Source organism: Lissotriton vulgaris, chromosome 2_2 (assembly GCF_964263255.1).
Source record: "Lissotriton vulgaris chromosome 2_2, aLisVul1.2, whole genome shotgun sequence".
NCBI classification, from domain to species: domain Eukaryota; kingdom Metazoa; phylum Chordata; class Amphibia; order Caudata; family Salamandridae; genus Lissotriton; species Lissotriton vulgaris.
The window spans coordinates 126,560,084-126,575,629 of record NC_141688.1 but is presented as its reverse complement, the minus strand read 5'-3'; the positions used below and the strand labels follow the sequence as shown (position 1 = coordinate 126,575,629).

Below are 15,546 nucleotides of genomic sequence, written 5' to 3'. Positions count from 1 at the left end.
TCTGGCACTAAGTCTCTTAACACCCCTAACACTCCTCTTCACGCCACGCACCATCACTAGGCTCTTATCTACCCTGCAACCCATCCCTTCCCACCCACCGGTACTCACCAGAATACTTCTCCCAAGCTCTACAGGTTTCTCTAACCAACCCCTCACCTGTTCTCGTAACCCACCCTACCCTACACCCCCTACCTCCTTGCCACTTCCTACCCTGCGCCCCATCCCCCCTTCCACTCTGTGCTGGGCATAACATGGAGCTCTCAGGCACTCACACCTACCACATCATTTACCCCCCCCCCCCCCACCCTCTCAAAAAAGTCGACCAAACGATTCAAACACAATTTCATAAAACTTCACCCGGAAACTCTCTTCCCTGACCCCTACTTCTCTCCACACAACAGGATTACTACCATGGATTTCATTTTCCACACGAAGCGAAGAGCCCAATGGAGGAAAGCTTTCGTAGAAGCACTTTCCACTTCCTCCATGAGGAAAACCGCACATGGGTTTGTTATTTGTATTTCCCCCTCCCAGCTCTTCCAAACCACTGCAACTATCGCCATTTACAATAACGGTATTATCCTCATTCAAGCTTCGGACCGCAGTCCAATCCCCAATCCGCTACCCAAACAACTCTCATCTCCATCACACTAGATGCCACATCTCCCACCCCATCTGATAACCTGGCCCCCTCACCACTCCATCTTCTACCCATACCAGACTCATACGTTACCTCCTTCCAGTCTACCCCTTCCACCAAACCACCTCACTTCACACCTAACGCACACCTCCGCCGGTCAGCTCTTTGGATACAGCATACGCACCCTCTGGGGATCTGGAACACCATCAGACCACGATCTCAGTTCCGCACTTCACACCTCCTAAGGCATACCCCCCAACAATCAGCTCATCGGATTCTACATACGCCCACCCTTTCGATATGGAATCCCCTCAGACCACGATCTTGGCCCCCCTCCCTAACCGCACTCCCCCAGAAGCATCTCTCCCACTGCATCAGCCTTGCCCCATAATGCTTCGCATTACACTTCCTCACCCCATCTCGCCCAATCCCCCCTAGTCATCTGTTGGCACATAAAAGGACACCCCTTTGCAACTCTGAAAACTCGCCATGCTCAGTACTCACCCCTCTCCCTAGTCCCCTTCCCACATTCACACCTCAGACAACCACCCCTACAATTCAGCTATCCACCTCCACAACACTACCATCCACTCCCACAACAGCCCCTCCAACACTACCCCTCTGCGCATCTCATCACACTCCCACATTCACACCTTAGACAACCACCCCACAATTCAGCTATCTACCTCTACAACACTACCATCCACTCCCACAACAGCCCCTCCAACACTACCCCTCTGCGGATCTCATCACACTCCCACCCAGCCCGCTAAGCAACCATCAAAGTACCTAGTTCATCCCGCCACACCCATAACTCATCCACCCACCATGACAACACTCCATTCAACACTACGCCTACCTACACTTGACCACTCACTTAACCCAATCACTACGCAGCCTGCCTCATGCATAACACAGTCACCAACCTCATATATAATCGCACCAGACCCTAGACTGGATGAGATTATGATTGCACTGCACCAAATCAAAACGGAACTCCAATCTTTTAAGGAGATGCTCTTGATTCAATCCAAGCACCTTACTCTTCCAAGAACTCTGATTGCTAGAGAACACCCAACCCACCCCACTCTAATATCGAAATCTACCCTTCCCAGCTGTAAAACAGTCCCCCTTCGTAACACATTATTACGCTCAACGCATTGCACCAACCCGCTCTTTGAAAGCGATCTGCTCTCTCTACTTCACTTGAATGAACCCAAACTCGTGAACACCTTATGGCCTACTCAGATGCCCATTCCTACCATCCCTCCCAACCCTAACAGGTCCTCTATTCAAAACAAGAGCGGTATCATCGGTAATAACCTCAGAAGAATCCCGAACATCCAAGATCAAGACTCCGCCCACACCACTCCCCATATGTCCATGCCACGCGGTGATCTGGGCTTATACCTTTGGTGTTAGGTGAATGTCCGATGGGCTGTATTTGCCCGACTCAATCTGCCCAGCTCTGGTAATCGATCTGAGGAGCGGGGTCCTGCTGCACTGTGTGGGTCCGTATAATGGTTGGGGGGGGAGGGGGAGTCCCGACCAGATAATCCCCTTTAGCCCTTTAGCCCCGTCTCAGGCGCTGTAGTTGTTTTCTTTATAATTACTCCTGGTTGGGACCCTCCGGTCTTTTGGTTCCAGCTCCTGCCGCTCCCACAAGGTTCATGCACGCACCACCTATCCCCAGCAGGGGTTTTTGAAACTCCGGCTGTCGCTTTGGTCTGCGAGTACTTGCGTGCTGCGGGGGCTTGGTGCGGCCACCTTTTCTCTGGCCCCAGTGCTCAGTCCTTTGGGTTTTAATGCTAAGAGTGGGCAGAAAACCGGGAGGCTGCGTGTACAGGCAAACTACACAGCAGGCAACAGTGACTGCTGCCCGCACCAGATACGCCTTTGCACAAAATAAGGGAGCACACTGGGAGGAAGAGGCCCCAGGGCACAACACTGGACAAATTTGCATATTTAAAGGCCCTATTGGAGCCCCCGCACATGGATGAAGCGCAGACGACAGCCAGAACAGCGGAAAAAACGGACATGGTAGAAGAAGTAACCCTTACAGATGTGATGGCTGCCCTACGAACAGTCCAGTCCTCAATTGGCTCGATCTCCAGAGACATTTCCCTAATGCGAGCAGACTTCGCGAAAATGTCAGACAGGCTGGTGGAAGTTGAGAAAACAACTCTTGGCGCAACAACGTGCGCATAGTTGGCGTACCAGAGAAAGCAGGTGGACCAGCCCTAGATCTCTTCGTGGAAGACCTAATCAAGAACCAGCTACAACTACGAGGTTTGTCCAATTATTTTTCGGTGGAAAGGGCACATCGAGCCCAGGGAGGCAAACCCCGTCCCGGGGCACCTCAGAGACCTATTTTGTCACGCATCTTCGACTTTCGCCGCCGGGACCCCATTTTGCAGGCAGCGCGCATAGCACCACAGATAAAGATTGACAACCGCAAGATTACGCTCTATCCAGACTACACGGCAGCAGTCACACAACAAAAGCACGGTTTTGGAGAGGTCAAAAAATAAATGCACGCTAGAGAACTAAAGTACTCAGTGATTTTCCCGGCAAAATTGCGCGTGGAGGCTAAGGGCAAGACATGGTTCAGTGAAGTAGTGTGGCTCACTGGTTAGAGGCGGCAGACCCGAGAGCAGAGGACGGCCCGGGACCAGGGTTCGATTCCCAGCGCGGCAGGTTTCTGGACCAGGGTCAGCGGACTCGATAATTCTCTCGCCTCGGTGCCCACTCTGATCAGCGATCACACTCGGCAACTCTGGGCATTAGCTTGCCTCATCTTCACTAACGGCCCCACCAGACCGCCGGGGATGCCTGGTCTCACCCTGGAGATACCCATTAAGGGACCATCTCTCAGGGAAGCCAGGAAGGGTTTCGCAGCGGTCGAAGCGCCTTGGGACCTCACGGGTAAGTAGTGCGCTATATAAATGCCTATACACAATATACACAAACACCGACGGAAGCAAAGGACTGGCTGGAGGGATGGCGCCCGGCTAACAGCTCCAAGGCACGAGAAAATTCCCATAACACTAAATGACGAGCGACCCTGTATTCAAGACAAGAAGGCACAACGCATCAAAAAAGTGAACACAGCAGAAAAACGAAATTGCGCTCCGAAACTGCAGACCCTCACATTGACGCTTGATGGCAATAAGAGACCTCAGTTTATTTATTTATTTATTTTAAAAATTTATAGAGCGCGGCGTATACCCGTGGGTGTCTTGGCGCTATAATTTGCTGAAAATCCCAGAATAAGGTGGTATCTTCCTTCAAACGTATTGTTTCTGAGCGGATTATTGATCAAATAACCAAGTTTTTACCAGTTTTCTAAACTGGAATAATGATGGTGCCAGTTTTATTTCCTTTGGGAGCATGTTCCAGATTTTGGCTGCAGCATTGGTAAAACTTCTGTCGCCCCATGTCACCGTCCTGGTGCGAGGCACTACCAGTAGGTGACTATGTTCGGAGCGTAAGGATCTTTTTGGTGAATAGTATTGAAGTTTTCGTTTGAGAAAGGCTGGTCCAAGGCCCTTGAGAGCTTTGTAGGTGAGACACAGGGTCTTGAATCTGATGCGATTTCTCACTGTTAGCCAGTGGAGATTTCTAATCGCATGCCTGGTGGACTGAAACTTAGGAATGCCAGCTAGTAGCCTTGCGGCCGCATTTTGTATAAGCTGGAGTTTGGCCACCACCCTTGCCTGGGCGTTTACAAACAGTCCGTTACAGTAGTCGAGTGAAGAGAGTACTAAGGAGCTCACCACTGTTTTCCTAGCACTCTCCGGAAGATAGGGCAGGATTTTTTTAATTATCTTAAGCTTGTAGAAAGCAGACGACGCAACCTGGTTGGCATGGTTGGAAAAGTTAAGATTGTCGTCAAACATAATGCCTAAGTTCCTGACCTTTTTTACTGGTTCTGGAGGGGCTCCAAGGGGTGTCGGCCACCAAAGAGTGGACCACTGTGGTGATAAATTTCCAAAGATCACTACTTCGGTTTTCTCCGAGTTGAGGCGCAGGCAGTTTTCCGACATCCATTCCTTGATGGCAAGCATGCCTTCTTGGAATCTGGCGGCAACCTCCTCACCGTTGTTCTTAATAGCGATCACCAGTTGGGTGTCGTCGGCGTAGGAGGTAAGGCTCATCCGGTGGTTCTTAATCACCCTTGCTAAGTCCGACACATAGATGTTGAAGAGTGTCGGACTTAGGGATGAGCCTTGCGGGACGCCACATGGGAGGGCGAGCTGAGGGGATTGAAATGCGCCCAATGTTACTGCCTGTGTTCTATTGGACAGGAATGATGCCAGAAGCTCTTTGGCCTTTGAGCAAATGCCCATCTCCTCGACACGGTCAATCAGAACGGTATGATTGACCGTGTCGAAGGCCGCCGAGAGATCCAGTAGGACCAGTATAGCTGTCCCTCCTTGGTCTCTAATGGCTCTGATATCATCGGCGGCTTTAATGAGGGCAGTCTCCGTCCCATGAAGTTTCCGGAATCCAAACTGCGATTCGTCCAGGAGACTGTTTTGTTCAATATATTCGGCTAGTTGAACATTCATTGCTCTTTCCACAATTTTAGCCAAGTAGGGTAGGCTAGCAATGGGTCTGTAGTTTTTGAGAATTGTTTTATCAAGACCAGTTTTTTTCAATAAGGGTTTCAGCAAAGTGTTTTTTAACTTATCCAGAAAGATCCCCGATTGGAACATGGCGTTACAGATGGGGGTTATGACTTTGCTCACCACATCAGTTACTGGAATAAAAATTTTAGGGGGGCAAGGATCTAAGGCTGAACCTGTTTTAACCAGTCTCATAATATCTCCTATTTCCTGTTCCGTCATATCCCTAAATTGGGAAAACGAACAGTCCATACTGTTTTTTGGTGATTTAGGATAAGTGCTGGTGTTTGATGGAATGACCGAGAATTCTGCATATATATCGTTTACTTTTGAGAAAAAGTAATCTGCTAAATTATTGCAGAATTCCTGATTTGCACCATGAACGTTTAGACTGACAACTGACCTATGCAGAACACTGAAAGGTGGGCGGGTGCCCAATACAGGTATGAATGAGCAGGTGACATATATTAAGTGCCATAACAAGAGACTTATTCGAAGGGAGAGACTCTGTCAGGTCACAGGTAGACTCACACCCGTAGGATATGAGAACAGTTAGGGATATAAAGGACTCTGCTCAGTAGTGGGCAGTTCTAGAACCGCCGGGAAGGGAGGCAGGGTGGGGGGAGATGACAGGGGTTAGAGTAAGAGATTTCGGTTCTTGTTGTTGTTTATTTGTATTGTTTTTCCTCCACGAAAGGTTTGCAAATGATGACCACTATGTATTGACACAATACTGGCCTCACTACCCGTCGGGCACTGATAGTAATACCCACACATGGCACATACATTAACGGGAATTGACAACCCGAACACCCAAGCACTGACACTGAGGTTGCTGGGCCCCCCCTGACAGTCATATCCTGGAATGACAACGGGCTGGGTAATAAAATTAAGAGGGGGCTGGTTCTGTTATACCTGAAGAGCTGGACCCCGATGGTGGCGCTGATCCAGGAGACACACCTTGTGGGTTCGGCCTGCAGGGCGCTAGACGCTGTGGATTTAAAATGGAGCCCCACTCTGCATTCACCTCGGGCTCCAGGGGAGTGGTAATATTGGTCCTTAGAAGTCCGCCCCTGATCATAAATGGAACATGGACAGATGACCAAGGCCGCTTTGCAGCAATTTCATGTCAGTGGGAGGGGTGAGCATATAATATGGTGTCTGTCTACATGCCCCCGCACTCCACCAGATAGCATTTCAAGACCTCGGGAAGTTTCTGCTTGACCTCCTTGATGGGGAGCTGATTGTAGGTGGAGACTTTAACACTGTAAAGGACACCACGATGGATCGGAGAACGCACAGAGAAACCCACCAGGCCAAATCATACGCTGATGGAATTCATAGAGGCACTAGGACTACTTGACGTTTGGTGCACTAGAAACCCCACCGAGCAACAGTACACTTTCCGCTCCAGAGTGCACAATAGTCTCTCAAGGATCGACTAAATCTTCACGCTAGCAATAACCCCGGGGAAGATTATGGACATATCACATTTACCAAGGGGCATTTCAGATCACTCACCGGTACAATTGACATGCGCATCACAGGTCCCAGGTAGGAGACGAGTCTTTTCGCTTTACCCCGGATATCTAAAGGTCCCCAAAATTAGTAAAACACTCCTAAAGACCACTAAGCAATACTTCAGAGAAAACGAGCAATCGGTGGAATCACTGAGCATTTTATGTGAGACATACAAATCAGTGATTCGAGAACAAGCAATGTCAGCAATCACAAGTCACAAACGGACACACCGACAGCAACTAGAAAACCTGGAAGAAGGAGTTTAACAGGCAGAGATAGCTCACGTGACAAACTCTGAAGATAACACGACACATGCCTTAGCACTAGGGTGCCAGGAATATAGAACGTTTGCATGGGAAGAAATCAAAGTAAAACACACTGCCACACAACACATGCTGTATGAACTAGGGGACAAGACGGACAGACTACTGGCATGTTTAGAGAGAGGAGAAAGAGCAAGCCGGTGGATTGATCAACTGACACAAGAGGACGGGGCCACCACGACAAACCCACAACAAATAGTGGAAAGGATAGCAACCCATTATGAGGACGTCTATACACCCAAGGCCACATCCATCGTAGACGAGAACCTAGACTTTGTCAGTGACATTGGATTGCCTACGCTATCGCAGGAAGCAATGCTGGAATTAGAAATAGCACTGACTTCCGACGAACTGGGACTGGCACTGTCCGCACAAGGAAGGCAATCAGGTCTAACGGCTTGCCGGTCGAATTATATAAAAGGGCAGCATCATCTCTCCTGCCCTGTTACTTAATATGTACCATGAGAGTCTAGATAAGGAGACTCTGCCCAAAGATCAACGCCTGGCCACCATAGTCACAATATACAAACCTGGCAAACCACCATTGGCTTGCTCGTCCTATCACCCAATATCCTTAAAAAATGCAGAAGCCAAGATTCTGCTTCTACCTACAGATCGCCTTATGTTAGAATGTCCACTCACTCACCCCTCCATATACTACATACATATTCTCCACTTCAGTCTTTTACTAGGCTCGTCCTCCCATCCCCTCATGCATCCCTCTAGACACTCCCCTTATACTTTCTAACTTATTCTGGCACTAAGTCTCTTAACACCCCTAACACTCCTCTTCACGCCACGCACCATCACTAGGCTCTTATCTACCCTGCAACCCATCCCTTCCCACCCACCGGTACTCACCAGAATACTTCTCCCAAGCTCTACAGGTTTCTCTAACCAACCCCTCACCTGTTCTCGTAACCCACCCTACCCTACACCCCCTACCTCCTTGCCACTTCCTACCCTGCGCCCCATCCCCCCTTCCACTCTGTGCTGGGCATAACATGGAGCTCTCAGGCACTCACACCTACCACATCATTTACCCCCCCCCCCCCCCACCCTCTCAAAAAAGTCGACCAAACGATTCAAACACAATTTCATAAAACTTCACCCGGAAACTCTCTTCCCTGACCCCTACTTCTCTCCACACAACAGGATTACTACCATGGATTTCATTTTCCACACGAAGCGAAGAGCCCAATGGAGGAAAGCTTTCGTAGAAGCACTTTCCACTTCCTCCATGAGGAAAACCGCACATGGGTTTGTTATTTGTATTTCCCCCTCCCAGCTCTTCCAAACCACTGCAACTATCGCCATTTACAATAACGGTATTATCCTCATTCAAGCTTCGGACCGCAGTCCAATCCCCAATCCGCTACCCAAACAACTCTCATCTCCATCACACTAGATGCCACATCTCCCACCCCATCTGATAACCTGGCCCCCTCACCACTCCATCTTCTACCCATACCAGACTCATACGTTACCTCCTTCCAGTCTACCCCTTCCACCAAACCACCTCACTTCACACCTAACGCACACCTCCGCCGGTCAGCTCTTTGGATACAGCATACGCACCCTCTGGGGATCTGGAACACCATCAGACCACGATCTCAGTTCCGCACTTCACACCTCCTAAGGCATACCCCCCAACAATCAGCTCATCGGATTCTACATACGCCCACCCTTTCGATATGGAATCCCCTCAGACCACGATCTTGGCCCCCCTCCCTAACCGCACTCCCCCAGAAGCATCTCTCCCACTGCATCAGCCTTGCCCCATAATGCTTCGCATTACACTTCCTCACCCCATCTCGCCCAATCCCCCCTAGTCATCTGTTGGCACATAAAAGGACACCCCTTTGCAACTCTGAAAACTCGCCATGCTCAGTACTCACCCCTCTCCCTAGTCCCCTTCCCACATTCACACCTCAGACAACCACCCCTACAATTCAGCTATCCACCTCCACAACACTACCATCCACTCCCACAACAGCCCCTCCAACACTACCCCTCTGCGCATCTCATCACACTCCCACATTCACACCTTAGACAACCACCCCTACAATTCAGCTATCTACCTCTACAACACTACCATCCACTCCCACAACAGCCCCTCCAACACTACCCCTCTGCGGATCTCATCACACTCCCACCCAGCCCGCTAAGCAACCATCAAAGTACCTAGTTCATCCCGCCACACCCATAACTCATCCACCCACCATGACAACACTCCATTCAACACTACGCCTACCTACACTTGACCACTCACTTAACCCAATCACTACGCAGCCTGCCTCATGCATAACACAGTCACCAACCTCATATATAATCGCACCAGACCCTAGACTGGATGAGATTATGATTGCACTGCACCAAATCAAAACGGAACTCCAATCTTTTAAGGAGATGCTCTTGATTCAATCCAAGCACCTTACTCTTCCAAGAACTCTGATTGCTAGAGAACACCCAACCCACCCCACTCTAATATCGAAATCTACCCTTCCCAGCTGTAAAACAGTCCCCCTTCGTAACACATTATTACGCTCAACGCATTGCACCAACCCGCTCTTTGAAAGCGATCTGCTCTCTCTACTTCACTTGAATGAACCCAAACTCGTGAACACCTTTTGGCCTACTCAGATGCCCATTCCTACCATCCCTCCCAACCCTAACAGGTCCTCTATTCAAAACAAGAGCGGTATCATCGGTAATAACCTCAGAAGAATCCCGAACATCCAAGATCAAGACTCCGCCCACACCACTCCCCGTCTCAAATGTATACTCCTAAATTGTAGATCTGCCTCTAGACACGCAGCAGACATAGCCGACCTCATCATCTCACAGGAGCTAGACTTGATTATTTTAACCGAAACCTGGCTAACAGAATCCTCCACTCCACTCCTCAACATTTTAGTCCCCCCAATTATGACATCAAGAGATTAGACAGAATCGACAAGATAGGTGGCGGTATTGCCTGCATACATCGGAGCAACATTACTGTAAACAGAGCCATATCCCCTGTTTTCACCTCTTGCGAATACTTATGCCTCAACCTAAGCAGTAATGGCAAAACAATATGCTTGCTACACATCATCAACCATCCACCTGGAGACAACCTCAGCTTTACCGAACACCTCATGGATATCATCTCCTCGAACACCAGGAGGCTGAATACCCAAATATTCCTGGGTGACCTCAATCTCCATTGGGATGACCACAACGACGCAGTGGTTAATAGTCTCAAACACTTCCTTGTCGACGTAAACCGTACCCAAATGTGTAACAGCCCTACACATAAAAAAGGGTCAATCCTGGATTTAATAATCTCCAAAAGTGACGCCATTCAGTTGGTCTCGATCCAACCCTGTGACTGGTCAGACCATTATATTATCAACTTCTTTATCAATGAAACTCTGAAATTGAACTTGGTTCAATCCACAAAACCAAAGATTTGGAAAAGACACCTAAAAATGCTCAACCCCAACACTTTACACTCTGCCTGCTCCAACCTTCTTATACCCCGGCAGGCTCCTCCGACGTACAAGATCTCACCAACCACTACTTCAACTCTATGACCTCATTAATTAATGTGCTAGCTCCCCTACAACTAAAGAGAGTCTCCACTAAAGATTCTAATCCCTGGTACAACAATCTTCTTAACGAGGATAGACGGTCTCTCAGATCTCCCGAACGCATTTGGAGATCAGTCCCATCTTCGTACCACCTCAAATTACTAGGTAAAAAGAGAAACATGTACTACAGCAAGATCAAGCGCACGAAAGCTCACTTCTTTAGCCACCAACTAGACCAAGCAAGAAATCAGCCAAAAAACTCTTTGAGCTCATCAAAACCCAATCTAAGGACGTTCCACAACGACTTCAAGACTTAACCAGCCAGCAACCTAACTGGGAAGAATTCTCTGACTTCTTCAGTCAGAAAACTGACAACATCAAGAAGGAGCTCTTAAATGACCTAGAACTAGACTCCAGACCGCTGGTGAACACCCCACTTCCAGCCCCTTCAGTACCACAACAAATCACCGCAAAACTTCATTTAAAAAACAACGCAGCATGGTCATCTTTCGATACATATTCGGAAGAAGCTTTAGGCTTAATTCTATCTACCCTAAAGCCTTCCAATCACTCCACCTACCCTCTCCCTGCAAACACTGTTAAAGACTTGACCCCATGGCTTTTGCCCCTCTGGACCAAAATTATTAACAGCTCTCTCCAATAAGGCTGTATCCCGGATACCCTCAAAATCGGACAGGTTTCCCCCATACTCAAGAAACCCACAGCCGACCCTTCTGACCTAAACAACTATCGTCCTATCTCCAATATTCCTACTGTGGCCAAACTACTGGAAAAATGCGCACATCACCAACTCACTAAACACATTGATCACTATGACCTGCCTAACAAACACCAATCAGTCTTCAGGGAAGGTCATAGCACTGAATCAGCCATGACACACATTATTGATGATGCGCTACAAATCCTGGATCAGAACGGAGCAGGTCTTCTCATATTGTTGGACCTATCATCTGCCTTTGATACGGTTAAACATGAGAATCTGATAGATATTTTAAAACATAGAATGGGACTATCTGGATCAGTGCTAAAATGGTTCACCTCCTTACTCCATAAACGAACACAAAAATACAAGGTCTACATTACTCTGTCCAATCCAGTACCAGTCACGCTGTAGGTCCCACAAGGCTCCTCACTATCTCCGACATTGTTTAACCTCTTCCTGGAACCCCTCACTGAATTGCTTCATGCGTCTAACGTTCAATATCATATGTATGCTGACGACACACAACTCTATCTCAAGAATCATTCCTTAAAAGACATTAAAGTGCTCAATACAACGCTCAGGAACACCCAGATTTGGATGGCACAAAACCATCTCAAATTGAACGCTCAAAAAAACGAATTCCTCCTTATAGCCCCACCCGCCAAAGTACCCATGATGCAAGACCTGATCAAACATATTACTGCATTCAACGTTCAACCAAACATTTTAGACTCCGCTAAATCCCTAGGAATAACTCTGGACAGCAACCTAACTATGCTGAAACACATTAGTAATGCCACAAAGCGAGCAAACTTCCAGATGAACACACTGAAGAAGCTAAAACCATTTTTACCAGCAAACGATTTGAAGTTGGCAGTTCAAGCGCTAGTTATACCGAGGGTGGAGTACGGAAGTGTTTTTTGTGTGGCCTCCCTAAAGCGACGACAGCACCCCTAAGAGCCTCAATAAATGCAGCAGCAAGACTTGCACTGGTTCTAAGAGAAGCTCCCATATTTCCCCAGACTTAAAAGCCTTGAACTGGCTACTGTTTGAAGCCAGAATTCACCTAAAAATAGCATGCATGAAACATAAGGCCTTACACCACAAAGCGCCCAGTTACCTAGCTCAGAAGTTGACGATCTCTGGTGGGACAAGAGCCTCAAGAAACGCTGAAAATCTGCTACTGAAACCCCAAAGATATAACAGGAAGAAAACATACACCCTTGGAGGATAGACTCCTCACTAACCATATGCAAAAGAAGGCCATCTCCCAGACATACTGTAAGATCATAAACAACTTACCAGATCCCAAGATGACCCTAAGAGAGAGGTGGCAGACAGACTTGGGGGGAAATAGAAGATTAAAACTGGCAGGACGCGTTGACATCACCCCATGAAGGAGCAATCTCATCTAAGCTCAAACTGATTCAGCTCAAGGTGCTTCATCACATGTACTACTCACGCATCACAATGCACAAGGGCGCGCGCCTGACCAACTGTGTATGCGACACTGTGGACTCCCAGGAATACTCTTTCATATAATATGGGAATGTCCGCAACTCCAACCACACTGGGAAAAAGTCATGAGTGTGATCTCACGGGTGGGGGGAGCAGACGTCCCGCCGGACCCCAAGCAATGCCTCCTCAAAATTTGGAAGCCCACAGATTTGAATTTACGGATGCAGAACTGGGCAACATTGGGGATGACTGTCGCAAAGAGAAACATAGCCAGAAACTGGGGCTCGAGGATAGTACCCACATACCTACAATGGCGGAACGATATCGATGCAGCGATGGTGGCCGAAAGGGCAGTGTATACACACAGAGGTTGCCCCAAAATGAGGTTGGGATTTGGGGAAAGTGGAACAAAGTCAGAGGACACATATGTGAACCCCCACATACAGAATCAAGTCCGGAAATTAGCCCATAATGATCACACTAAAAAGCCTGATCTATGTATGATTACACAACAACCTACCAAGAGGAGGCGGGGGCATAGCACAGAAATTGTTCGGTGTGGGTTGGAAGGGGGGAAAATATGCACTGTTTTGTACTGTGTGGAAAATCATGATGATGCTTTGCAGAATGTTGTAAACCAAACACTAGTGGAGATTGTTGATTTTATCGTGGAAAACGAAATAAAAAAATTAAAAAAAAAGAATTGCTGATGGCAGACTAATGCCGCAAGTGGGCAGGGTGAAATGCCCATCACAACACTAAACTACAAGACTACAGTGAATAGAACAATAAAAAGCAAAATATCGAAAGGTAAGTACATAGAGGGAATTATAGATTTAAATCCACATCTTTATACCTTGAAGATGTATGTACCGCATAGGTACATATATATGGAGATACATATAGAAATCTGGACTTACCTACCTGTCAATATTTTTTTTCAATATTGTGACTTGGGTCGATATTCAGGGTGTACGCCGTTCAGATGTATTCGTGAGGTGGCTGTGTTTGTTTATACGGTATATAGGAGGAAGTTTACTGCTCAGTACTGCTTTAGATGAATTTTTTTACCTTTAGAGATGCTGAGGAGGAGGAATGTGAACACAAAGTACAGCAACAATCTACCAACAAGATGCTAACCATTATTCAGCAGATGATGGGTCCCTAAACTTTTAGTGCAGACTAGCCTCCCTGGTGTTTGCTGGAATGAGTTGATGGTCAGTACTCACCTGCCAGAGAGGGACTTTGTGTGATCCTTCCCCCTCTCTCTCCCATATCTTTATCTACTTTCAGGCAGCCAGTTCACTGTCCATAACAGCACTTTGTTCTTCATCATCCTCCACTGCAGGCAGCAGCTTCTACTATTTGAGAGGTTGGTTTCCTGGAGGTTATAGAAATAGAAAAAGACCTGGTCTGTAAGGCACCTCTCTTAAGACCAAACAATATAAAGGGGAGGTAGGAATTCACAAAATTTAGTTCCCATATACGCCTCTCTTTTCCATAACGAGGTAGTAACCTCCCGCTTTTGGCCTTCAATTCAACATAAAAACCGTTTTAACAGATGGCAGTCACCACGCTTTGTTACCCCTGACCAACGTACAGAAGGGTTAATGTGAAAGGTGCATTAAGTTTGAGCATCACAATCAAAACAAAAAATTGTGAAAAGGCAAGATGACCCCTCACGTGCGCACCACCAATCGAGCTCACTGGTTGGTACTCACCAGCTGTGCCCACTTTTATCATCATTGGTAGCCATCTTGCCTTGAAAAATAATAAATATAGTGTCCAAAACCAATACAATAGGTGTTGTGAAAGAAGTGAAGTGACTAATTCCCATCCCATGATGTGACCATGTGAAGCTACAATTTAAGTAAGTTGCACTTTACTCAATGCCAACTTTATTATTCGCTGTGCACTTATTCAAATAAAACAAATCGATTGCCTCTCATGCATACCGCTTTATACTGCGCCGACATGTTTCATTGCCACATTAATTTTAGGGCAATTTCTTCAGGGCAAACAGAGTCGCCTGGCACCAGTACTGGACACTTAGATGACTTTTTGCGGCGAGTGTCAAATGTAAAAACAGAACAAATACACATCCCATTACTCTCAAATCATCCTTTCAAGCCAGAAATATGCAACACACTCCTCTCAACTGTAGTGATTGTATTACCCTAAATGAGCCACCGTTCTTCGTACCAGCTCTATCCTTTAGGTCACACAAGAGACTCCGTCTGTGAGTCCCCTAGGTGGATTAACATTCAGCTGTCATGTCAATCTAAAACATGATAAGAATGTTATTATTCAAATGTAAACCGAAAAGTTCACAACATACTCCTTTCGCACAAAGATCACTCTCATATGTGGAATTGTGAAGAAAGACCTGTATCAGTATGTGTTCCTGATGTACCGGTCATGCAGTAAAACTCTTGAACCACTGTTAAAAAACAATCTCACACGGTCCGCTAATCTCTGAAATTTCCAAACTTCCAGCGTGCCATCGCTCTACAAATACAACCACTCGCTAACATCTCTCATATTACCCTTGTCCTGCATTCAGTATAACCTTACCGCCAGTGGCCTCACGGAGCGCTTCCTCTCAACCGTTTGCTTCCCCCGGCGGGACGCCTCGTATTTGAGCTTCCGGGAGTCTGTCCGGTCACGTCAGGAGACA

The 15,546-nt window shown here is 47.4% G+C and overlaps 1 protein-coding gene across 7 annotated transcripts in view; it reads right to left on the bottom strand.

Annotated features, from left to right (window-relative positions):
- LOC147729139 (mucosa-associated lymphoid tissue lymphoma translocation protein 1-like) overlaps positions 1 to 15,546 on the bottom strand; it is a 1,401,591-nt gene that overhangs the window by 997,850 nt on the left and 388,195 nt on the right. The window contains exon 1 of one of the 7 annotated variants that reach the window (XM_086959436.1): positions 14,099 to 14,222. The exons of 5 other annotated variants lie outside the window; for them this stretch is intronic. In XM_086959436.1, the coding sequence (XP_086815562.1) occupies positions 14,099 to 14,144 (46 nt within the window). In that variant the 5' untranslated portion in view covers positions 14,145 to 14,222. Of the gene's footprint in view, positions 1 to 14,098; positions 14,223 to 15,546 lie in introns of those variants that run through there. One more of the 7 variants, XM_086959430.1, reaches the window with a different exon arrangement.